Source organism: Anolis carolinensis, unplaced genomic scaffold, assembly GCF_035594765.1.
Source record: "Anolis carolinensis isolate JA03-04 unplaced genomic scaffold, rAnoCar3.1.pri scaffold_7, whole genome shotgun sequence".
In the NCBI taxonomy this organism is placed as follows: Eukaryota; Metazoa; Chordata; class Lepidosauria; order Squamata; family Dactyloidae; genus Anolis; species Anolis carolinensis.
In genome coordinates, this window is record NW_026943818.1 from 39,420,526 (window position 1) to 39,447,609 (window position 27,084).

A 27,084-nucleotide genomic window follows, 5' to 3' on the forward strand; every position below is an offset into this window, starting at 1 on the left:
TTTTTTTTTTTTATGAAATCCAGCATATCTATCTTGTTTGCTGTGTCATAATAAAATAATAATGCCAGGGCATGTTATTCTTCTTCTTTGACTGCTTGTCAAACCAGTACAAGAAAACCGCACTACAAACTAGAGCTGACAGCTCTAGTTTGTTTTTTTTTATATGAAATCCAGCATATCTATCTTGTTTGCTGTGTCATAATAAAATAATAATGCCAGGGCATGTTATTCTTCTTCTTTGACTGCTTGTCAAACCAGTACAAGAAAGCCGCACTACAAACTAGAGCTGACAGCTCTAGGTTTTTTTTTAATATGAAATCCAGCATATCTATCTTTTTGCTGTGTCATAATAAAATAATAATAATTGCCAGGGCATGTTATTCTTCTTTGACTGCTTGTCAAAGCAGTACAAGAAAACCGCACTACAAACTAGAGCTGACAGCTGGCACAACAAAACACTGCATGGAAAGTTCCTTGACAAAATTGAAGGAAAAGCTGAGAAGGAGAAGACCTGGCTCTGGCTCACGAGTGGGACCCTGAAGAAGGAGACAGAAGGCCTGATCCTTGCAGCCCAGGAGCAAGACATCAGGACAAAGGCCATTCAGGCCAAGATCAAAAAATCAGCTGTTGACCCAAAATGCAGACTGTGCAAGGAAACCGATGAAACCATGGATCATATCCTCAGCTGCTGTAAGAAAATCGCACAGACAGACTACAAACAGAGGCACAACTATGTGGCCCAAATGATCAATTGCAACTTATGCCTCAAGGACCACCTCCCAGCAGTAAAGAACTGGTGGGATCACAAACCTGCAAAAGTATTGGAAAATGAGCAGGCAAAGATACTGTGGGACTTCCGAATCCAGACTGACAAAGTTCTGGAACACAACATACCAGACACCACAGTTGTGGAGAAGAAAAAGGTTTGGATCATGGATGTCGTCATCCCAGGTGACAGTCGCATTGACGAAAAACAACAGGAAAAACTCAGCCGCTCTCAGGACCTCAAGATTGAACTTCAAAGACTCTGGCAGAAACCAGTACAGGTGGTCCCGGTGGTGATGGGCACACTGGGTGCCGTGCCAAAAGATCTCAGCCGGCATTTGGAAACAATAGACGTTGACAAAATCACAATCTGCCAACTGCAAAAGGCCACCCGACTGGGATCTGCAGCATCATCAGAAAATACATCACACAGTCCTAGACACTTGGGAAGTGTTCGACTTGTGGTTTTGTGATACGAAATCCAGCATATAGATCTCATTTGCTGTGTCATACAACAACAATAATAATAATATAACAACAACAATTATTCTTACTTGCCTCTCCTCATGGCTCGAGGAGGGTTATAGCACAACTAAACCAAATAAACATTGTAAATATCCTATAAATATTTCTATAAAAGATACATATTAAAATGTATACTTATTAAAATACACAGTGCTTGACTTGCAGAATGAAAGGACTCAATAATAGTAATAATAATAATAATAACTACAGTAGAGTCTCACTTATCCAACGTTCTGGATTATCCAACGCATTTTTGTAGTCAATGTTTTCAATATATCATGATATTTTGGTGCTAAATTCATAAATACAGTAATTACTACATAACATTACTGCGTATTGAACTACTTTTTCTGCCAAATTTGTTGTCTAATATGATGTTTTGGTGCTTAATTTGTAAAATCATAACCTAATTTGATGTTTAATAGGCTTTTCCTTAATCCCTCCTTATTATCCAACATATTCGCTTATCCAACATTCTGCCGGCCCGTTTATGTTGCATAAGTGAGACTCTACTGTATATTGGAAACATTGACTACAAAAATGCATTGGATAATCCAGAACGTTGGATAAGCGAGTGTTGGATAAGTGAGATTCTACTATACTATTTCAGTGTGGCTTTCAACTGCATATGGTAAGTGTTTTCTCCTATACTTGGTTCTTTTTTAATTCCAAAACGTAATGTACTTTCTGGATAGCCCTTGTACAATACATCAGCATTGATAAAATCAGTGACAGACCAATTTACATAAAACAACAACGAACAGAAATGGAACAAAAACCATTCAAAACATACATCGTTTATTTTCCACACATTATAATTTATGACATTTATAGATATGTTTTGAAAGGCAGGGAGTGGAGAAGGTCTTTCCAATGGCCGTGGAGAGCTTTGACTCTTCTTCTTCTTCCTTTGCAGAACTCCCCGGGAAGCAAGAGCAGCTCTGCGCCGTCTACAGCGCCCTCGAGCAGCTCCCGCGAGCCAACCACGACACTCTGGAGCGGCTCATTTTCCACCTGGTCAAGTAAGGGCTGCTTTCTTCTCCCCGCCGTCCATCCCCATGTTCTTTTGAACGTTCCCGACCCCACCATCATCATCCCAAGGCTCTTCCTGACGTGACGGGAAGCCTCTCTTGTTAATGTGGGATTTGTGTATTGATAGTGTTTAAATGCAATTTGTGCCATGCTTGTATTGCAACTCATTGCATCATCCAGAATGTACTATAATGTGGAAAGAGTTAATTGCCAAGAAGCTATGATGACCTTGATGTGTGGCTGGAACTAGGGAGTATCCAGACACAAGTGTTTGTGCTTATAGATTGCGTCAGTTCAGTTGAGTTCTGTCTGCCTAGAGTTAATGTGGGATTTGTGTATTGATAGTGTTTAAATGCAATTTGTGCCATAATGTGGAAAGAGTTAATGGCCAAGAAGCTACGATGACCTTGATGTGTGGCTGGAACTAGGGAGTATCCAGACACAAGTGTTTGTGCTTATTGATTGCGTCAGTTCAGTTGAGTTCTGTCTGCCTAGAGTTAATGTGGGATTTGTGTATTGATAGTGTTTAAATGCAATTTGTGCCATGCTTGTATTGCAACTCATTGCATCATCCAGAATGTACTATAATGTGGAAAGAGTTAATTGCCAAGAAGCTATGATGACCTTGATGTGTGGCTGGAACTAGGGAGTATCCAGACACAAGTGTTTGTGCTTATAGATTGCGTCAGTTCAGTTGAGTTCTGTCTGCCTAGAGTTAATGTGGGATTTGTGTATTGATAGTGTTTAAATGCAATTTGTGCCATAATGTGGAAAGAGTTAATGGCCAAGAAGCTACGATGACCTTGATGTGTGGCTGGAACTAGGGAGTATCCAGACACAAGTGTTTGTGCTTATTGATTGCGTCAGTTCAGTTGAGTTCTGTCTGCCTAGAGTTAATGTGGGATTTGTGTATTGATAGTGTTTAAATGCAATTTGCGCCATGCTTGTATCGCAACTGATTGCATCATCCAGAATGTACCATAATGTGGAAAGAGTTAATGGCCAAGAAGCTATGATGACCTTGATGTGTGGCTGGAACTAGGGAGTATCCAGACACAAGTGTTTGTGCTTATTGATTGCGTCAGTTCAGTTGAGTTCTGTCTGCCTAGAGTTAATGTGGGATTTGTGTATTGATAATGTTTAAATGCAATTTGTGCCATAATGTGGAAACAGTTAATGGCCAAGAAGCTACGATGACCTTGATGTGTGGCTGGAACTAGGGAGTATCCAGACACAAGTGTTTGTGCTTATTGATTGCGTCAGTTCAGTTGAGTTCTGTCTGCCTAGAGTTAATGTGAGATTTGTGTATTGATAGTGTTTAAATGCAATTTGTGCCATGCTTGTATTGCAACTCATTGCATCATCCAGAATGTACCATAGTGTGGAAAGAGTTAATTGCCAAGAAGCTAGGATGACCTTGATGTGTGGCTGGAACTAGGGAGTATCCAGACACAAGTGTTTGTGCATACCGATTGCATCAGTTCAGTTGAGTTCTGTCTGCCTAGAGTTAATGTGGGATTTGTGTATTGATAGTGTTTAAATGCAATTTGTGCCATGCTTGTATTGCAACTCATTGCATCATCCAGAATGTACCACAGTGTGGAAAGAGTTAATTGCCAAGAAGCTAGGATGACCTTGATGTGTGGCTGGAACTAGGGAGTATCCAGACACAAGTGTTTGTGCTTATTGATTGCGTCAGTTCAGTTGAGTTCTGTCTGCCTAGAGTTAATGTGGGATTTGTGTATTGATAGTGTTTAAATGCAATTTGTGCCATAATGTGGAAACAGTTAATGGCCAAGAAGCTACGATGACCTTGATGTGTGGCTGGAACTAGGGAGTATCCAGACACAAGTGTTTGTGCATAACAATTGCATCAGTTCAGTTCTGTTCAGTTGAGTTCTGTCTGCCTAGAGTTAATGTGGGATTTGTGTATTGATAGTGTTTAAATGCAATTTGTGCCATGCTTGTATTGCAACTCATTGCATCATCCAAAATGTACCATAGTGTGGAAAGAGTTAATTGCTGAGAACTGTGATGACCTTGATGTGTGGCTGGAACTAGGGAGTATCCAGACACAAGTGTTTGTGCTTATTGATTGTGTCAATTCAGTCGAGTTCTGTCTGCCTAGAGTTAATGTGGGATTTGTGTATTGATAGTGTTTAAATGCAATTTGTGCCATAATGTGGAAAGAGTTAATGGCCAAGAAGCTACGATGACCTTGATGTGTGGCTGGAACTAGGGAGTATCCAGACACAAGTGTTTGTGCTTATTGATTGCGTCAGTTCAGTTGAGTTCTGTCTGCCTAGAGTTAATGTGGGATTTGTGTATTGATAATGTTTAAATGCAATTTGTGCCATAATGTGGAAACAGTTAATGGCCAAGAAGCTACGATGACCTTGATGTGTGGCTGGAACTAGGGAGTATCCAGACACAAGTGTTTGTGCTTATTGATTGCGTCAGTTCAGTTGAGTTCTGTCTGCCTAGAGTTAATGTGAGATTTGTGTATTGATAGTGTTTAAATGCAATTTGTGCCATGCTTGTATTGCAACTCATTGCATCATCCAGAATGTACCATAGTGTGGAAAGAGTTAATTGCCAAGAAGCTAGGATGACCTTGATGTGTGGCTGGAACTAGGGAGTATCCAGACACAAGTGTTTGTGCATACCGATTGCATCAGTTCAGTTGAGTTCTGTCTGCCTAGAGTTAATGTGGGATTTGTGTATTGATAGTGTTTAAATGCAATTTGTGCCATGCTTGTATTGCAACTCATTGCATCATCCAGAATGTACCATAGTGTGGAAAGAGTTAATTGCCAAGAAGCTAGGATGACCTTGATGTGTGGCTGGAACTAGGGAGTATCCAGACACAAGTGTTTGTGCTTATTGATTGCGTCAGTTCAGTTGAGTTCTGTCTGCCTAGAGTTAATGTGGGATTTGTGTATTGATAGTGTTTAAATGCAATTTGTGCCATAATGTGGAAACAGTTAATGGCCAAGAAGCTACGATGACCTTGATGTGTGGCTGGAACTAGGGAGTATCCAGACACAAGTGTTTGTGCATAACAATTGCATCAGTTCAGTTCTGTTCAGTTGAGTTCTGTCTGCCTAGAGTTAATGTGGGATTTGTGTATTGATAGTGTTTAAATGCAATTTGTGCCATGCTTGTATTGCAACTCATTGCATCATCCAAAATGTACCATAGTGTGGAAAGAGTTAATTGCTGAGAACTGTGATGACCTTGATGTGTGGCTGGAACTAGGGAGTATCCAGACACAAGTGTTTGTGCTTATTGATTGTGTCAATTCAGTCGAGTTCTGTCTGCCTAGAGTTAATGTGGGATTTGTGTATTGATAGTGTTTACATGCAATTTGTGCCATAATGTGGAAAGAGTTAATGGCCAAGAAGCTACGATGACCTTGATGTGTGGCTGGAACTAGGGAGTATCCAGACACAAGTGTTTGTGCTTATTGATTGCGTCAGTTCAGTTGACTTCTGTCTGCCTAGAGTTAATGTGGGATTTGTGTATTGATAGTGTTTAAATGCAATTTGTGCCATGCTTGTATCGCAACTGATTGCATCATCCAGAATGTACCATAATGTGGAAAGAGTTAATGGCCAAGAAGCTACGATGACCTTGATGTGTGGCTGGAACTAGGGAGTATCCAGACACAAGTGTTTGTGCTTATTGATTGCGTCAGTTCAGTTGAGTTCTGTCTGCCTAGAGTTAATGTGGGATTTGTGTATTGATAGTGTTTAAATGCAATTTGTGCCATAATGTGGAAACAGTTAATGGCCAAGAAGCTACGATGACCTTGATGTGTGGCTGGAACTAGGGAGTATCCAGACACAAGTGTTTGTGCATAACGATTGCATCAGTTCAGTTCTGTTCAGTTGAGTTCTGTCTGCCTAGAGTTAATGTGGGATTTGTGTATTGATAGTGTTTAAATGCAATTTGTGCCATGCTTGTATTGCAACTCATTGCATCATCCAGAATGTACTATAATGTGGAAAGAGTTAATTGCCAAGAAGCTATGATGACCTTGATGTGTGGCTGGAACTAGGGAGTATCCAGACACAAGTGTTTGTGCTTATTGATTGCGTCAGTTCAGTTGAGTTCTGTCTGCCTAGAGTTAATGTGGGATTTGTGTATTGATAGTGTTTAAATGCAATTTGTGCCATGCTTGTATTGCAACTCATTGCATCATCCAGAATGTACTATAATGTGGAAAGAGTTAATTGCCAAGAAGCTATGATGACCTTGATGTGTGGCTGGAACTAGGGAGTATCCAGACACAAGTGTTTGTGCATAACAATTGCATCAGTTCAGTTGAGTTCTGTTCAGTTGAGTTCTGTCTGCCTAGAGTTTGAGTCAAGTTCTGTTAGAGAACAAAGCAGTCCTGTGTTCGTCTGTCGTCTGCAAGTCTGTTTGTGTTGATTTTTTGCTCCATACAGTAAAACTTTGTAAATAGTTTTACCAACGTCTCTGAGTGTCTCTTCTTTCTGCATTCCACTTCTTCCATCCAACTACTGCTGCGCTGCTAATACTCTGACAATTGGTTATGGGCCCAGATCCTAGACTGCTCCATACAGTAAAACTTTGTAAATAGTTTTACCAACGTCTCCGAGTGTCTCTTCTTTCTGCGTTCCACTGCTTCCATCCAACTACCGCTGTGCTGCAAATACTCTGACATCTCTCTCTCTCTCTCTCTCTCTTCCTTCAAGGGTGGCCTTGCTAGAGGAGATCAACCGCATGTCACCCAACGCCCTGGCCATCGTCTTCGCGCCCTGCCTCCTGCGCTGCCCGGACCACTCCGACCCCCTCACCAGCATGAAGGAGGTCTCCAAAACCACCATGTGAGTCCCGCCCTGAGCACTGGGGTCCCATGGGTCCCATTTCGGAAGCGAAATGTCCCAAAGACCTTTGGGGATGGGTCTCAACAACTTGGGATTACTGGGCAGATGGATGGAAGCATAGACACGGAGAGACAGATAGGTATGATAATCGGAGACTAGTCCAATGATGGGCAACCTTTTGCGCTTGGTGTGTCAAAATTCACCAAAAAAAACCTACCATGACTTGGGTGGTGTGTCACTTCGAGAAAAAAACCATAATTTCACAATAGTTTAAATAACAAAAATATATAATTGTAATATATAACTGTATTTAATAAATCAAAAACTATTTACTACCCTTATTTCTATACCTCTTGCAGTTTCCACGCTGATTTCTCTCTATTGTAGTTTCGATGTAGTCATGAATAATGAATAATATAATAATAATATAAAAGTAATAATATGATAATATACTAGAATAATAATAGAATTTATATACAGTAGAGTCTCACTTATCCAAGCCTCGCTTATCCAAGCTTCTGGATAATCCAAGCCATTTTTGTAGTCAATGTTTTCAATATATAGTAGAGTCTCACTTATCCAAGCTAAACGGGCTGGCAGAATATTGGATAAGCGAATATGTTGGATAATAAGGAGGCATTAAGGAAAAGCCTATTAAACATCAAATTAGGTTATGATTTTACAAATGAAGCACCAAAACATGTTAGACAACAAATTTGGCAGAAAAAGTAGTTCAATATGCAGTAATGCTATGTAGCCGTTCTGGGTCAATTTCAAAGTAAAATTAGCACCAAAATATCACGATGTATTGAAAACATTGACTACAAAAATACGTTGGATAATCCAGAACGTTGGATAAGCGAGCGTTGGATAAGTGAGACTCTACTGTATTATATTATTATTATATTATTCATTATTCATGATTATATTGAAACTGTACTATTCCTACTACTGTAGTAATAATATGATAATATACTAGAATAATAATAGAATTTATATACAGTAGCAAAAATGGCTAGGCGTGTCAGTGCTGACACACGTGTCATAGGTTGGCCATCACAGTCAGACCAGATTGATAAACATGATAGATGTCTTGTCGAAGGCTTTCATGTCCGGGATCACAGGGTTGTTGTATGTCTTTCGGGCTGTGTGGCCATGTTCCAGAAGTATTCTCTCCTGACGTTTCGCCCACATCTATGGCAGGCATCCTCAGAGGTTGTGAGGTATGGAGAAACTAAGTAAGGAAAGGAAAGAATATATATCTGTGTAGAGTCCAGGGTGTGGCAAGAGTCCTTTGTCACTGGGAAGCCAGCATTAATGTTTCAGTTAATCCGCCTAATTAGCATTGGAAAGGTTTTGTCTCTTGCCTGGGGGCATCCTTTGTTCAGTCATTAGTTGTTCTCTGCCCTCAGAGTGTTGGTTCCCATCTACTGTTTTGATTTTAGAGTTTTGTAATACTGGTAGCCAGACTGTGTTCATTTTCATGGTTTCCTCCTTTCTGTTGAAGTTGTCCACCTGCTTGTGGATTTCAATGGCTTCTCTGTGTCGTCTGACATGAGAGTTGTTGGAGTGAGTGGTCCAGCATTTTTGTGTTCTCAAATCATATCCTGTGTCCAGGCTGGTTCATCAAATGCTCTGCTATGGCCGATTTCTCTGGTTGAATTAGTCTGCAGTGCCTTTCATGTTCTTTGACTCGTGTCTGGGCAATGCTGCGTGTGGTGGTCCCTCTGTAACTTCTCATCCACAGCTGCATGGTATCCGGTAGACTCCTGCAGAGGAGAGAGGATCCCTCTTGTCCTTCGCTGACCGTAGCATTTGTTGGATTTTCTTGGTGGGTCTGTAGATGGTTTGTAGGTTGTGCTTCTTCATCAGTTTGCCTATGCCAGGGGTCCCCAAACTAAGGCCCGGGGGCCGGATGCGGCCCTCCAAGGTCATTTACCTGGCCCCTGTCCTAAACTTTAGACTTAGGGTTGACCTAAATCTACCTGGTCTTTGGAGATCTTTTTGCTTACTTATGGTCTTATGAGATCGTCTAGATGGTTTTTGAAGGTCTCTTTGCTTAGCTACGGCCTTATGAGACCATCTTAGATGGCTTTTGGAGATCACATTCCTTACCTATGGTCCTATGAGACTGTCTAGATGGCCTTTGAAGGTCCCTTTCCTTATCTATGGTTTTATGAGATTGTCTAGATGGCCTTTGGGGGGCCCTTCTCTATGGTCTTATGAAATCATCTAGATGGTCTTTGAGGGCCCCTTTCCTTATCTATGGTCTTCTGGTGGCCTGATGAGATCATCTAGATGGTCTTTGAGGGTCCCTTTCCTTACCTATGGTCTTATGAAACCATCTAGATGGTCTTTGGAGGTCTCTTTGCTTACCTATGGTCTTAGAAGATTGTCTAGATCAGGGGTCCCTAAACTAAGGCCCATGGGCCGGATGTGGCCCTCCAAGGTAATTGACCTGGCCTCTGTCCTAAACTTTAGACTTCGGGTTGACCTAAGTCTGAAATGACCTGAAGGCAACCAACAACAACAATCTTAATTTTGGACTATTTCATCCTAGTCCGGCCCCCTAACAGTCTGAGGGACTGTGAATCGGCCCTCTACTTAAAAAGTTTGAGGACCCCTGGCCTATGCGGTCAGTGGTTCCCTTGATGTCTGGTAAGAACACCTTTCCTCTGGGTGGTCGACTATGTGGCAGAGATGGTTGCCTTGCAGCTCTTCTGATGTCTGTGGTGGAGTCTCCATTGGCCTGGAGAGCCCAGTTTAGGTGGTTGAGTTCACCTTGGAGGAGGTGAGGTTTGTACACGGTCTGTCAGGGCTTTGACTGGGCTTCTTTTTTGACTCCAAAGTGACCAGACTCCAAAGTATACCATCTCTTTCCATAGAGCAGGGGTTCCCAAACTTGTTTGGCCTGCCGCCCCCTTTCCAGAAAAAAGGGGCGTGGCTTAGAGGGAGGGCGTGGCTCCTGCTCAAGAGGGCGGGGCCAGGCCTCTCCCCTAGTCCAAGATGCAGGGCTGCGAGGGAAAGGTGGGCGGGGCCAGGACTGGGATGGGCGGAGTTACAAGCTCTGAGGCAGGGCTGAGCTTCTATCCCTGTCCTGCGGCGCCTGCCAGGACACAGGGGGCGGGGCTAGAGGGGGCGGGGCCTCTTCCCAAGCACCTGACGGGACTGAACCTCTATACCCTGCCCCCGTGTTCTAACAAGCGCCTCAGGGGAGGTATGACCTTTCTCAGGGGTTCGAACATCAACAAGTTCCAGGTGTTTCTGGCAGCGATTCAGAGGAGTCTTCCTTAGATAGAGATACGAGGTTAAGGTTCATCGTCCCAGACCTTCTTTTAGAATCGCTAGCAAATGCGTGGGAGCTCAAGGACAGAGAAATGCTTTTTTGGCTTGTAAACAGAAACTAATGGTAAGGGTGACTTTTCCCAGGAGTTCGAACATCAACAAGTTCCGGGTGTTTCTGGCAGTGACTCAGAGGAGTCTTCCTTAGATAGAGATACGAGGTTAAGGTTAAAGGTTCATCGTCCCAGACCTTCTTTTAGAATCACTAGCAAAGGCGTGGGAGCTCAAGGACAGAGAAATGCTTTTTTGGCTTGTAAACATGGGTAAATACGGGAGAGACAGGGAAAGATTTCAGACGAAGCAATGTTGATTTTTGGTTACACATCTCTGGCCTTGTCTAAGGATTCTCGTTTATGTTCATTCCTGGATTTTACTCTGAAGTTCATGTTTCCTTGTTTTCAGGACGACTTTCTTATATCAGAGACTTGGAACTATATTCTGCAAATTGCTTTTACCTCTGGATTATAGTCGTTTTAACTGACTGCCTTTGCATTTGAATATTGCTTTTTACTGATTGCCTTTGCATTTGGATGTTTGCTTTCTTTTAGAATCGCTAGCAAAGGCATGGGAGCTCAAGGACAGAGAAATGCTTTTTTGGCTTAGATAGATAGTTGCAGACGGAGGAGCCCTGCTGCTTCTTTCCCTGACCCCGCTCTCCCTTCCAATCCCTTCTGGCTCCTCTCTGTTGCTCCGGGCTGAACTGCTTTCCCTTTCTCCAGCTCGGCCTTGCCCCCCCCAATGGGACTGTAGCGCCTGGACGTTCCCTACTTGGACGAGGGCAGAGAAGGCAGGCGGAGGCCCCGGAGGAGGAGACCGAGGTTGGCTGGCTGTTCATGCGCACCGCCCCCCTCCCTCCCTCCAACGCCATGCCATGAATCATCCCGGTTGTTGTGGTGCTCTCCTCCCGTCGCCCCATCCATGTCCCGTCCCCGCACGCACCTTCACATGCGCATTTCTGCTTCCGGGGCGAGGGTCCCGGACCGTCCGGTGCATCCCCCTCTCTTGTCTCCTTGTGCCCCCAGCTGCGTGGAGATGGTCATCAAGGAGCAGATGAGGAAGTACAAGCTGAAGATGGAGGAGATTTGCCAGCTGGAGGCTGCCGAGAGCATCGCCTTCCGACGGCTTTCGCTCCTGCGACAGAACACGGTGAGCATCCTCAGCGGCCTTGCATTTCCCTCTAATCTGTGGCGTTGCAAAATGCAAGGTCTTCTCGCCATATTACCGCTGTATTAACTCCTGTTTTATTGACTTTTTTGTATTGTGCAATGTATTTATGCTGTTGTTTTTGTAAATTGTGCTGGTTGGGCCTTGACCCATGTGAGCCACCCCGAGTTCTTGGGAAGAGGCCCCGCCCCTAGCCCCGCCCTTTAGTCCTAAAAGGCCTCTCAGGAGAGGTATAGAGGCTCAGCCCTGTCTCATGTTCTTGGGAAGAGTCCCCGCCCCCACCCCTAGCCCCGCCCTTTAGTCCTAAAAGGCCTCTCAGGAGAGGTATAGAGGCTCAGCCCTGTCCTGTGCTCTTGGGACGAGGCCCCGCCCCCACCCCTAGCCCCGCCCTTTAGTCCCAAAAGGCCTCTCAGGAGGGGTATAGATGCTCAGCCCTGTCTCACGCTCTTGGGAAGAGGCCCCGCCCCCACCCCTAGCCCCGCCCTTTCGTCCTAAAAGGCCTCTCAGGAGAGGTATAGAGGCTCAGCCCTGTCTCAGGCTCTTGGGAAGAGGCCCCGCCCCCACCCCTAGCCCCACCCTTTAGTCCTAAAAGGCCTCTCAGGAGAGGTGTAGAGGCTCAGCCCTGTCCTGTGCTCTTGGGAAGAGGCCCCGCCCCCACCCCTAGTCCCGCCCTTTAGTCCTAAAAGGCCTCTCAGGAGAGGTATAGAGGCTCAGCCCTGTCTCAGGCTCTTGGGAAGAGGCCCCGCCCCCTTCCCTAGCCCCGCCCTTTAGTCCTAAAAGGCCTCTCAGGAGAGGTATAGAGGCTCAGCCCTGTACTGTGCTCTTGGGACGAGGCCCCGCCCCCACCCCTAGCCCCGCCCTTTAGTCCCAAAAGGCCTCTCAGGAGGGGTATAGATGCTCAGCCCTGTCTCACGCTCTTGGGAAGAGGCCCCGCCCCTAGCCCCGCCCTTTAGTCCTAAAAGGCCTCTCAGGAGAAATATAGAGGCTCAGCCCTGTCTCATGCTCATGGGAAGAGGCCCCGCCCCTAGTCCCGCCCTTTAGTCCTAAAAGGCCTCTCAGGAGAGGTGTAGAGGCTCAGCCCTGTCTCTGGCACTTGGGAAGAGGCCCCGCCCCTCCCCTGGCCCCGCCCCCATGTCCTAATAGGTGCCATCACCGCCCCCCTGGATCTCTCCAGCGCCCACGTTGGGAATCACTGTGTTAGCTTTGAAACTCCTGAGATTAGAAGTTATTTGAGGGTTGCCTAAATCGTAAGCGGGGTTTGAGCTTCTGCGTATTGCTTTTGGTCCGATGTGGCGCCCCCCGTCTGTGTGTCCCCCCGGGGACGAATCCAGAGGAAGCCTTCTTCCAGCGTTGGTGAACAACCCCCTTCCGTCTCTTTCTCCTTTCCTCCAGCTCTGGCCCGTTAAACTGGGGTTTTCGTCTCCCCGCGAGGGAGCACGGGTAGGTGGACGCCCGGTGCGCGAGCGGTGCATGGAATACGTATTAGCCTCCCCCAAAACTCTTCTCGGCAATCCCCGGAAAGGGATGCAAACATCCCCACTGACCCCTTGAAGCTGCATGTTTCGGGACCGCACACGCTTCCTAGGTGGCAAACTAACCGTTTACAACAAAAGGGCACATAACCATTACATAGGGGTGTGCGAAACGGCAGAAATCCATTTTCGTTTCGAATTTCTGTTTTTGGGGAGATTACGAAGGGAGCCATTTGGATATGTAATTCGAAAGCCCGATTTCCGATACAATTTGGTCCATCATTTTTTACTAAACTTCCCACCCTTGTAGGACACATTTACGACGGCAACTCTGCCAAATTTCAGAATGTTTCGCTCATCCGCTATTTTGGGGGGAATTTTAAAAGTTTTTGCAAATTCGAATGCCATTTTCGTTTCGGCAAGATTCGGTCCATTGTTGCTAATGGGGAAATTTCGGTCGCTCAGTTTTCCATCATTTTTTACAGCTATCAGGACGAATCTTGCCACACTCGTAGGACACATTTAGAACAATAACCCTGCCAAATTTCAGAACATTTTGCTCATCTGTTGATTTTTTGGGAATTTTAAACGTTTTTACAAATTCGAGTTGCGTTTTCATTTAGGTAAGATTCAGTCCGAAATGGGGAAAATTCCAAGGCTCGTTTCTCCATCATTTTTTACGGCTATCAGGACGAAACTTCCCACACTCGCAGGACACATTTATGACAGTAACCCTGCCAAATTTCAGAACGTTTTGCTCATCCGCTGATTTTTTGGGAATTTTAAAAGTTTTGGCAAATTCGAATTCCGTTTTGTGTCAGTAAAATTTGGTCCATGGTTGGCAATGTGGAAATTTCGGAGGCTCGGTTTTCCATTATTTTTTACAACTATCAGGACGAATCTTCCCACACTCGTGGGACACATTTAGGACAGTAACCCTGCCAAATTTCGGAACATTTTGCTCATCTGTTGATTTTTTGGGAATTTTAAACGTTTTTACAAATTTGAGTTGCGTTTTCGTTTCGGTAAGATTCGGTCCGAAATGGGGAAAATTACAAGGCTCGTTTTTCCATCATTTTTTATGGCTATCGGGACAAAACCCGCCACACTCGTAGGACACATTTACGACAGTAACGCTGCCAAATTTCAAAACGTTTTGCTCTTCCACCATTTTTTTTGGGAATTTTTCAAGATTTTACAAATAACATTTTTTTAAAAAACACCTGAAAAAGTATTAATTTGAATTTTCCCACAGCGACAGAACTGATAGGGCATTGTTCCTGCAAAGTTTCAGAACGTTTCGCTCATCCATCGAATTTTTAGGAATTTTAAAAAGGGGAGTTGAAGTCCAGGACAATGGAGAGGAAAACCAGCCTGCAATTCACCATGCAAATATGGCTGATTCGACTATGGCCAGAATGTAAACAATAGACATGTCAAAAAAATCGTTTTGAATCATATATCGGAATTATTTCGGATTGTTCTCATTTTTTGATACGCATTCCGAGATAACCAGCAATGTAATTCGAACCATTGTTGGCAACCAGCAATGTAATTCGAACCATTGTTGGCCCATTCTCTAATTGTCTCTTAATGTTTCGTTAATTCCCCCCCCCCCCCAAATTTTGTAATTTATTTTTTAAAATATTTTTAAAAAAATTTTGTTTCTGCAACCTAACTTGAATGGGAGCTTAGCGCAGCCTAACATACAAGCCCAGTGTGTAGCGATTGCGCATGCGCATCCGTCATTTTAGAAACACTTAGAATCATTACGAATTTTTGGAAATATCCGAAATTTTTGGGTGAAAAAAATCAAAAATACTTTCTATATCGAAGCGCCAGCGCCCCCTACTTTAGAAACGAGAATTGAAATATTTTTTTCATCGATCAGACATGCCTAGTAAACAAACCTAACGAACTTTTCCCTGGAATTCGGTTGTTTCGGAGGTTCGTATATCTACGAATTCCCGAATTTGTCCGAATTTCATCCATTGAATTTTTGGGAATTTTTAAGTTTTCTCTCCTAATGAGAGGAGGAAACAACTTGCAGGAAAATAACCACAACCATGGGGAATTGTGGGAGTTGATGTCCAGGACAATGGAGAGGAAAACCAGCCTGCAATTCACCATGCAAATATGGCTGATTCGACTATGGTCAGAATGTAAACAAACCTAATGAACTTTTCCCTGGAATTCGGTTGTTTTGTTTCTTTTTGTTTCGGAGGTTCGTATATCTACGAATTCCCGAATTTGTCCGAATTTCGCACACCCCTAATTATTATTATTAGATGTGTTTCTAATAATAACCGATAACTTCTGGAGGTGGGTCCTGTCTCCAAAGTCTTGCTTTCGTACTAACCACAAAGCAGTATAGTTTTCCTCTCTTTCTCTCTGTGGAGCTTGGCTGGCTTTTGGTTGCGCCGCGGGCGAGACGAGGTCCGTCCTTGGAGATTAACCTCTCGGCCGCCGGAAGCCGTTTTCCTCCCGGTCCGGAGAAGGCCATTGGCCTCGTCGACTAGCGGCGTTTTCTCTCTTTTGCAGAACAAAAGCAGCCCCCAAAGCACCGTCTCCGACGGCGGCAGCGGCTCCGCTCCCAAACTGGGTTTCCTTCCGGAAGAGGAAGAAGAGGCCGACAATCGGGAAAAGGAGCTCTTGATGGAACGGATCCAGTCTCTGAAGGAGGAGAAGTGAGTCGGGAAGGGGCTCCGGAGTCCTACAAAAGGGATAAAGGAGTGGGCTTTAACATAAATAAAGGATTTTGGGACAACTTACTTCAAATAGAGAGAAAAAAAATATAACAATCTTATCTATATAAAAACTAGCTGTGCCCGGCCACACGTTGCTGTGGCTAGGACTTAATTTTTCTTTTCTTTTTGTTGTATGAACGTAGAGGCGTGGATGAGAGGTTGTGCTGTCAATTTTCAAGGTTGTGGGGCGTTTAGTTTAGTTGTTTTGTCCGGTGCCGTGATTCCATTACCCTTTTATATATATAGATAGCTGTGCCCGACCCCGTGTTGCTGTGGCTAGGACTTAATTTTTCTTTTCTTTTTGTTGTATGAACGTAGAGGCGTGGATGAGAGGTTGTGCTGTCAATTTTCAAGGTTGGGGGGCATTTAGTTTAGTTGTTTTGTCCGGTGCCGTGATGCCATTAACCTTTTATACATATAGATGTAATGTGCATAATTAGGACCAAGTTAACAACAAAACCACTGGGCCAAATCACCCCAAATTTGGCCACGATACCAATCACTTTCCAAGGAGTGACCTCGCAGCTTCAAAGCCTGGCTGCTTCATACCTAGGAGAGTCCATTGTTACCCAACTTGAATACCACTTTATTTATTTATTTATTTATTTATTTGCAGTATTTATATTCCGCCCTTCTTTCTCACCCCGAAGGAGACACAGGGCGGATCACAATCTATATATATAAAAGAGTGATGGCATCACGGCGACCAACAAAACAACAAAACTGCAGGCCCCCCAACCTTGAAATTTGACAACACAACCCATCATCCACGCCTCTACGTTCATACAACAAAAAGAAAAGAAAAATAAAGTCCTAATTAGAGGGAGAGGAAGAATTGTTTTTATCCAATTGCTGCCAGTTAGAGGACTAATCTCTGCCCACTTGGTCTCCTAGCAACCAACTCAGTCCAGGGGACAGGCAGATTTAGGTCTTAGGCCTCTTCCACAGATTATCTAATTTGCACTGGTTGGCCAACTTAAATACCATTGAATAGCCTTGCAGCTTCAAAGCCTGGCTGCTTCATACCTAGGGGACTCCATTCTTGGCCAACTTGAATACCATCGAATGGCCTTGCAGCTTCAAAGCCTGGCTGCTTCATACCTAGGGGACTCCATTCTTGGCCAACTTGAATACCATTGAATAGCCTTGCAGCTTCAAAGCCTGGCTGCTTCATACCTAGGGGACTCCATTCTTGGCCAACTTGAATACCATTGAATAGCCTTGCAGCTTCAAAGCCTGGCTGCTTCATCCCGAGGGGACTCCATTCTTGGCCAACTTGAATACCATTGAATAGCCTCGCAGCTTCAAAGCCTGGCTGCTTCATCCCGAGGGGACTCCATTGTTGGCCAACTTGAATACCATCGAATGGCCTTGCAGCTTCAAAGCCTGGCTGCTTCATCCCGAGGGGACTCCATTGTTGGCCAACTTGAATACCATTGAATAGCCTTGCAGCTTCAAAGCCTGGCTGCTTCATACCTACAATACACACAATACACCAACACATCCAAGATATGCCCTTCACTCACTCGGATTGGCCTAGGTATAACACAGCCAGGCTTGCAAGCAGCCAGGCCATGTTCTAGAAGCATTCTCTCCTGACATTTCGCCCACATCTATACCACTTCTATCTATGGTTGTGAGGTCTGTCAGAAACTCCTCGGCCTGTGTTTCTCTCTCGTCCAGGGAGGACATCACGTACCGGCTGCCGGAGCTGGACCAGCGGGGCTCCGACGAGGAGAACCTGGACTCGGAGACGTCGGCCAGCACCGAGAGCCTCCTGGAAGACCGCGCGGGGTGACCGGGCCCCAGAGGTCAGTGGGGCGCCCTTTGCAGATGACAACTTGAGCCAAGATTGTGATGCAGCAGCGCAAAAGGCCAATGGGATTTGGGGCTGCATCCAAAGGAATGTAGCATCCAGATCGAGGGAAGAAATCATGGTGGTATTATTATTATTATTATTGAGGGTGCAAGGCCATCTGTTGGGAGGGTTTTGATTGTGCTCTTCCTGCCTGAAGGCAGAAGTGGGTTCTGTCTGGGACTGTGTGATGTATTTTCAGAATTATTATTATTATTATTGCTGTTATTAATATTACTGAGGCTGGATGGCCATCTGTCTGGGCTGCTTTGATTGTGCTCTTCCTGCCTGACGGGAAAAGGGGGTTGGATTGGATGGCCCATGGAGTCTTTTCCAACTTTTCTATTATTATTATTATTATTATTATTATTATTATTATTATTATTATTATTATCATTACTATTACTATTGCTGTTGTTGTTAATATTATTGAGGCTGGATGGCCATCTGTCTGGGTTGCTTTGATTGTGCTCTTCCTGCCTGAAGGGAGAAGGGGGTTGGATTGGATGGCCCATGGAGTCTTTTCTAACTCTATTATTATTATTATTATTATTATTATTATTATTATTATTATTATTATTATTACTGCTGTTATTAATATTATTGAGGCTGGATGGCCATCTGTCTGGGCTGCTTTGATTGTGCTCTTCCTGCCTGAAGGGAGAAGGGGGTTGGATTGGATGGCCCATGGAGTCTTTTCTAACTCTATTATTATTATTATTATTATTATTATTATTATTATTATTATTATTATTATTATTATTACTGCTGTTATTAATATTATTGAGGCTGGATGGCCATCTGTCTGGGCTGCTTTGATTGTGCTCTTCCTGCCTGAAGGGAGAAGGGGGTTGGATTGGATGGCCCATGGAGTCTTTTCTAACTCTATTATTATTATTATTATTATTACTATTACTATTATTGCTGATATTAATATTACTGAGGCTGGATGGCCATCTGTCTGGGCTGCTTTGATTGTGCCTTTCCTGCCTGAAGGGGTCTATAGAGGTCCCTTCCAACTGTATGATCCTATGATTCTCTTTCTTGCAGATGCTTTTTTCTTTTGTCTCACCCCATGTTGTTGTTGTTGTTGTTGTTGTTTTGTCTCACCCCATGTTGTTGTTGTTGTTTTGTCTCACCCCATGTTGTTGTTGTTGTTGTTTTGTCTCACCCCATGTTGTTGTTGTTGTTGTTTTGTCTCACCCCATGTTGTTGTTGTTTTGTCTCACCCCATGTTGTTGTTGTTGTTGTTTTGTCTCACCCCATGTTGTTGTTGTTTTGTCTCACCCCATGTTGTTGTTGTTTTGTCTCACCCCATGTTGTTGTTGTTGTTGTTTTGTCTCACCCCATGTTGTTGTTGTTGTTGTTTTGTCTCACCCCATGTTGTTGTTGTTTTGTCTCACCCCATGTTGTTGTTGTTGTTTTGTCTCACCCCATGTTGTTGTTGTTGTTTTGTCTCACCCCATGTTGTTGTTGTTTTGTCTCACCCCATGTTGTTGTTGTTGTTGTTTTGTCTCACCCCATGTTGTTGTTGTTTTGTCTCACCCCATGTTGTTGTTGTTTTGTCTCACCCCATGTTGTTGTTGTTTTGTCTCACCCCATGTTGTTGTTGTTGTTTTGTCTCACCCCATGTTGTTGTTGTTTTGTCTCACCCCATGTTGTTGTTGTTGTTTTGTCTCACCCCATGTTGTTGTTGTTTTGTCTCACCCCATGTTGTTGTTGTTGTTTTGTCTCACCCCATGTTGTTGTTGTTTTGTCTCACCCCATGTTGTTGTTGTTGTTGTTTTGTCTCACCCCATGTTGTTGTTGTTTTGTCTCACCCCATGTTGTTGTTGTTTTGTCTCACCCCATGTTGTTGTTGTTTTGTCTCACCCCATGTTGTTGTTGTTGTTGTTTTGTCTCACCCCATGTTGTTGTTGTTTTGTCTCACCCCATGTTGTTGTTGTTGTTTTGTCTCACCCCATGTTGTTGTTGTTTTGTCTCACCCCATGTTGTTGTTGTTTTGTCTCACCCCATGTTGTTGTTGTTGTTGTTGTTGTTTTGTCTCACCCCATGTTGTTGTTGTTTTGTCTCACCCCATGTTGTTGTTGTTGTTGTTTTGTCTCACCCCATGTTGTTGTTGTTGTTTTGTCTCACCCCATGTTGTTGTTGTTTTGTCTCACCCCATGTTGTTGTTGTTTTGTCTCACCCCATGTTGTTGTTGTTGTTTTGTTCTCACCCCATGTTGTTGTTGTTTTGTCTCACCCCATGTTGTTGTTGTTTTGTCTCACCCCATGTTGTTGTTGTTGTTTTGTCTCACCCCATGTTGTTGTTGTTTTGTCTCACCCCATGTTGTTGTTGTTGTTGTTGTTTTGTCTCACCCGTTGTTGTTGTTGTTGTCTCACCCCATGTTGTTGTTGTTGTTGTTGTTGTTGTTTTGTCTCACCCCATGTTGTTGTTGTTGTTTTGTCTCACCCCATGTTGTTGTTGTTGTTGTTGTTTTGTCTCACCCCATGTTGTTGTTGTTTTGTCTCACCCCATGTTGTTGTTGTTGTTGTTAGTAGTAGTATCTCTCTCTTTCTTTCTCTCAAGGAAGAAGGGGAGCATTTCCGGCCTTTCGGTGCCTTGTTTCCTCTTCCCGGGATCTGCCACGAGGGGCTCTCCTTCTTCTCAAGGGACCAAAACACTGACAGAAACGCCAAGACAGAGGACCAGACCGCCAAAACCACCTTGCTCGCTCCCCGTTGTGCCTTCTTCTCCACGAATTCCCACCCTGGTTTACAAGGACTCAAAACTCTGCCGCTTTCTCGACGCCGTTCCACAAAGACCAAAAAAATTACGAGTTTGTATCGATGTTTCTAATTAAAGCAATGCACTTTTTTGGGGGGGCAAATCCGTCCCAAGGATCGTGGTGGTTTCATTTGGCAGAGGACCTACTGTAAACAATGGCCATTCTATTATTATTATTATTATTATTATTATTATTATTATTATTATTATTATTATTATTTAACTATATTATATTATAATCTACTAGCTGTGCCCGGCCATGCGTTGCTGTGGCAAAGTGGTGGTGGTATTGGTTAAAAATTGTTGTGTAATTTTTATTTGACGTTATTTGTATTTTTTTTAATCAATTTTATTGTAAGTTATCTTTTTATTTATGATATTTTATTATTTTCTTGTACAGTAGAGTCTCACTAATCCAAGCCTCGCTTATCCAAGCCGCTGGACAATCCAAGGCATTTTTGTAGTCAATGTTTCCAATATATCGTGATATTTTGGTGCTAAATTCGTAAATACAGTACAGTAGAGTCTCACTTATCCAACACTCACTTATCCAACGTTCTGGATTATCCAACGCATTTTTGTAGTCAATGTTTCCAATATATCGTGATATTTTGGTGCTAAATTCGTAAATACAGTACAGTAGAGTCTCACTTATCCAACACTCACTTATCCAATGTTCTGGATTATCCAACGCATTTTTGTAGTCAATGTTTCCAATATATTGTGATATTTTGGTGCTAAATTCGTAAACACAGTACAGTAGAGTCTCACTTATCCAACACTCACTTATCCAACGTTCTGGATTATCCAACGCATTTTTGTAGTCAATGTTTCCAATATATCGTGATATTTTGGTGCTAAATTCGTAAATACAGTACAGTAGAGTCTCACTTATCCAACACTCACTTATCCAATGTTCTGGATTATCCAACGCATTTTTGTAGTCAATGTTTCCAATATATCGTGATATTTTGGTGCTAAATTCGTAAATACAGTAATTACAACATAACATTACTGCGTATTGAACTACTTTTTCTGTCAAATTTGTTGTAAAACATGAAGTTTTGGTGCTTAATTTGTAAAATCATAACCTAATTCGATGTTTAATAGGCTTTTCCTTGATCAGTCCTTATAATCCAAGATATTCGCTTATCCAAGCTTCTGCCGGCCCGTTTAGCTTGGATTAGTGAGACTCTACTGTATTATTTTTAGTTATTTTCTGTTATTATAGTATTTTGTTGTATCAATTTTTTAGTGTTTTTAATTATTTTTTTAGTGTTTTTTATTATTTTTTATTGGGTTTATTTATTTACATCACTTTTACCCCGCCTTTCTCTCCGAGGAGACTCAAAGCAGCTTACAGTAAATAGGCAAAAATTCAATGCCTAAAAACAATGTAAAAACAACAATTCATATAAAACATCCTACAAAACTAGGTTGCTAGGAGACCAAGTGGGCGGAGCTTAGCCTTCTAACTGGCAGCAATTGGATAAAAGCAATTATTCCTCTCTCTCTAATTAGGACTTTATTTTTCTTTTCTTTTTGTTGTATCAACCTTGAGGCATGGATGATGGGTTGTGTTGTCAAATTTCGAGGTTGGGGGGCCTGTAGTTTTGTCGTTTCGTGGGTCGCCGCGATGCCATCACTCTTTTATATATATAGATATATATATAAAAGGGTAATGGAATCGCGGCACCGGACAAAACAACTAAACTAAACGCCCCACAACCTTGAAAATTGACAGCACAACCTCTCATCCACGCCTCTACGTTCATACAACAAAAAGAAAAGAAAAATTAAGTCCTAGCCACAGCAACGCGTGGCCGGGCACAGCTAGTTATATTATATATATTATATTATAATTATTATAATTTTTTTTCGTGTCAGGAGCAACCGGAGTTGCTTCTGGAGTGAGAGAACTGACCGTCTGCAAGGACGTTGCCTGGATGTTTTTGATGTTTTTACCATCCTTGTGGGAGGCTTCTCTCATGTCCCCGCATGGAGCTGGAGCTGACAGAGGGAGCTCATCCGCGCTCTCCCCGGGTGGGATTTGAACCTGGCAGCCTTCAGATCAGCAACCCAACCTTCAAGTCACGAGGCTTTTATCCCTTAGGCCACCGGAGGCTCCTAAGATAGGACTGAGATAGTGAGACAGACAAATAATAGATAGGAATGAGATACAAGATAGGGCTGAGATAGAGGAAAAAATAGATAGGACTGAGATACAAGATAGGACCGAGATAGAGGAAAAAATAGATAGGACTGAGATACAAGATAGGACCGAGATAGAGGAAAAAAATTAGATAGGACTGAGATACAAGATAGGACCGAGATAGAGGAAAAAATAGATAGGACTGAGATACAAGATAAGACCGAGATAGAGGAAAAAAATTAGATAGGACTGAGATACGAGATAGGACCGAGATAGAGGAAAAAATAGATAGGACTGAGATACGAGATAGGACCGAGATAGAGGAAAAAATAGATAGGACTGAGATACGAGATAGGACCGAGATAGAGGAAAAAATAGATAGGACTGAGATACAAGATAGGACCGAGATAGAGGAAAAAATAGATAGGACTGAGATACAAGATAGGACCGAGATAGAGGAAAAAATAGATAGGACTGAGATACAAGATAGGACCGAGATAGAGGAAAAAATAGATAGGACTGAGATACAAGATAGGACCGAGATAGAGGAAAAAATAGATAGGACTGAGATACAAGATAGGACCGAGATAGAGGAAAAAATAGATAGGACTGAGATACAAGATAGGACCGAGATAGAGGAAAATTTTTAGATAGGACTGAGATACAAGATAGGACAGAGATAGAGAAAAAAATAGATAGGACTGAGATACAAGATAGGACCGAGATAGAGGAAAATTTTTAGATAGGACTGAGATACAAGATAGGACAGAGATAGAGAAAAAAATAGATAGGACTGAGATACAAGATAGGACCGAGATAGAGGAAAATTTTTAGATAGGACTGAGATACAAGATAGGACAGAGATAGAGAAAAAAATAGATAGGACTAAGATACAAGATAGGACCGAGATAGAGGAAAATTTTTAGATAGGACTGATATACAAGATAGGACAGAGATAGAGAAAAAAATAGATAGGACTGAGATACAAGATAGGACCGAGATAGAGGAAAAAATAGATAGGACTGAGATACAAGATAGGACCGAGATGGAGGAAAAAATAGATAGGACTGAGATAAAAGATAGGACCGAGATAGAGGAAAAAATAGATAGGACTGAGATACAAGATAGGACCGAGATAGAGGAAAAAATAGATAGGACTGAGATACAAGATAGGACCGAGATAGAGGAAAAAATAGATAGGACTGAGATACAAGATAGGACAGAGATAGAGGAAAAAATAGATAGGACTGAGATACAAGATAGGACAGAGATAGAGGAAAAAATAGATAGGACTGAGATACAAGATAGGACAGAGATAGAGGAAAAAATAGATAGGACTGAGATACAAGATAGGACCGAGATAGAGGAAAAAATAGATAGGACTGAGATACAAGATAGGACCGAGATAGAGGAAAAAATAGATAGGACTGAGATACAAGATAGGACCGAGATAGAGGAAAAAATAGATAGGACTGAGATACAAGATAGGACAGAGATAGAGGAAAAAATAGATAGGACTGAGATACAAGATAGGACCGAGATAGAGGAAAATTTTTAGATAGGACTGAGATACTAGATAGGACAGAGATAGAGAAAAAAATAGATAGGACTGAGATACAAGATAGGACCGAGATAGAGGAAAATTTTTAGATAGGACTGAGATACAAGATAGGACTGACATAGTGAGATAGACAAATAATAGATAGGACTGAGATACAAGATAGGACTGAGATACAAGATAGGACCGAGATAGAGAAAAAAAATTAGATAGGACTGAGATACAAGATAGGACCGAGATAGAGAAAAATAATTAGATAGGACTGAGATATAAGATAGGACTGAGATAGACAAATAATAGATAGGACTGAGATACAAGATAGGACCGAGATAGAGGAAAAAATAGATAGGACTGAGATACAAGATAGGACTTTTGTGTGTGTGTGTGTGTGTGTGTGTGTGTGTGTCAGAAGCAACCGGATTTGCTTCTGGAGTGAGAGCACTGGCCGTCTGCAAGGACGTTGCTCAGGGGACGTTGCCCAGATGTTTTGATGTTTTACCATCCTTTGTGGGAGGCTTCTCTCATGTCCCTGCATGGAGCTGGAGCTGACAGAGGGAGCTCATCCACGCTCTCCCCGGTGGGATTCGAACCTGGCAGCTTTCAGGTCAGCAACCCAACCTTCAAGTCACGAGGCTTTTATCCCCTAGGCCACCAGAGGCTCCTATTACTATAATAATTATATTACATTATAATTATAAATATTATATATATAATATATTGTTATATTATAATAACTATAATAATTATATTATTATATAATATTATTATATTAATTATATTATAACTATATATGTTGTATTTTATATCTATATATATAAAAGAGTGATGGCATCACGGCAATTGACAAAACAACAAAAGTACAGGCCCCCCAACCTCAAAATTTGACAACACAACCCATCATCCACGCCTCAAGGTTGATACAACAAAAAGAAAAGAAAAATAAAGTCCTAATTAGAGGGAGAGCAATACTTTTTTTTATCCAATTGCTGCCAGTTTAGAGGGCTGATCTCTGCCCACTTGGTTGCCTAGCAACCAAGGGACAGCCAGGTTTCAGTTCGGGGACAGGCAGATTTAGGCCTCACTTAGGCTTCTTCCACAGATTATCTAATTTGCGCTGGATTATATGGCAGTGTAGACTCAAGGCCCTTCCACACAGCTATATAACCCATTTATAATCTTATATTATCTGCTTTGCACTGGATTATCTTGAGTCCACACTGCCATATAATCCACTTCAGTGTGCATTTTATCCAGCTGTGCAAAAGAGGCCTTATATAATCCAGTTCTGAGCAGATAATATAAGATGATCAATATACAGTAGAGTCTCACTTATCCAACGTAAACAGGCCGGCAGGATAAGTGAATATGTTGGATAATAAGAAGGGATTCAGGAAAAGCCAATTAAACATCAAATTAGGTAATCGTTATACAAATTAAGCACCAAAACATCATATTATACAACAAATTTGACAGAAAAAGTAGTTCCATGCGCAGTAATGCTATGTAGTATTTACTGTACTGTATTTACAAATTTACCACTAAAATATCACAATGAATTTAAAACACTGACTACAAAAACATTGATTATGAAAAGGCAGACTGCGTTGGATAATCCAGAACATTGTATAAGCAAATGTTCGATAAGTGAGATTCTACTTTAATATGAAATAATTATGGGATAGAATAATGCAGAACAATATAATCTCTAAAACCAGGACAGTAAATAAAAGGGAATTCCAGACAGGAAACAATCAGGGCCAGCTAACACCTCCCAACAAAAAATTCACTCAGGGAGGAAACAGCCAGGCTTTAAATCTGCAAGGCCATTACATCCTAATCATTTTTCCTAATTGCAGCATTCATACTTGCCTCCAACAAACAAAAAAACCCAATCAGAAATATTGTATATTCACAACCTTTAGGAAATAATATCCCCTGATGACGCAGCGTGTTAAAGCGCTGAGCTGCTGAACTTCTGGACCGAAAGGCCACAGGTTTGAATTGGGGGAGCGGAGAGAGCCCCCACTGTTAGCCCCAGCTTCTGCCAACCCAGAAGTTCGAAAACATGCAAATGTGAGTGCATCAATAGGTACTGCTCCGGCGGGAAGGTAACGCCGCTCCATGCAGTCATCCCACATGACCTTGGAGGAGTCTACGGACAACGCCGGCTCTTCGGCTTAGAAATGGAGATGAGCACCAACCTCCAGAGTCATTGGACATGGCTGGACTTAATGTCTGGGGAAAACCTTGACCCTTGACCTTAACTACCACCAATTCCTCAAGACTTTATTTCCCAGACCACCAGACTTCGCCACAGCAACGCGTGGCCGGGCACAGCTAGTATTATATATTATTATATTATAACAATTATAATTATATATAATTCTATAATAATTATTCTTACTATCATTGTGTCCATTTTAAAGCCCAAGCCAGTCACACAAAATTATTATTATTGTTGTTGTTATCATGTATGTGTGCCAAGTTTGGTCCAGAGCCATCAGTGTTTGGATTCATTGTCGTAACCGTATCATCTAGTCATTCTTTCTCCAGAAATAATAATAATAATAATAATAATAATAATAATAATAATAATAATAATAATGTTATTTCTTACTCGCCTCTTCTCGTAGCTTGAGTAATTAAAACCCATAAAAACATGGTAAATCTTCGAAAAAGAAGCATATTGAAATCCGATTTCTAACCGAGATAACTTATTACCATGTAGAATACATGTGGAAATAGGCAGGGCAGAGATTAAGACACTGGAGACGAGTTTTGAGAATTCATGCCTTCCGGTGGGAGTCTCGTTCTCTGATGGTTTGGAAGCGGGGTCCAAATGGCCATCTG

General features: G+C 42.4%; 1 protein-coding gene across 5 annotated transcripts in view; it reads left to right on the forward strand.

Moving 5' to 3' along the window:
* Positions 1-17,711, forward strand: part of myo9b (myosin IXB) — a 133,095-nt gene extending 115,384 nt beyond the window's left edge. For 3 of the 5 annotated variants that reach the window (XM_062959759.1, XM_062959760.1, XM_062959763.1), the window contains 6 exons: positions 2,207-2,312; positions 7,044-7,175; positions 11,540-11,663; positions 13,074-13,121; positions 15,695-15,840; positions 17,584-17,711. In XM_062959759.1, coding sequence (XP_062815829.1) covers positions 2,207-2,312; positions 7,044-7,175; positions 11,540-11,663; positions 13,074-13,121; positions 15,695-15,840; positions 17,584-17,698 — 671 coding nt within the window. In that variant the 3' untranslated portion in view covers positions 17,699-17,711. Of the gene's footprint in view, positions 1-2,206; positions 2,313-7,043; positions 7,176-11,236; positions 11,336-11,539; positions 11,664-13,073; positions 13,122-15,694; positions 15,841-17,583 lie in introns of those variants that run through there. The other 2 variants (XM_062959762.1, XR_010000160.1) reach the window with 2 other exon arrangements.
* The last annotated feature ends 9,373 nt before the right edge of the window (positions 17,712-27,084 follow it).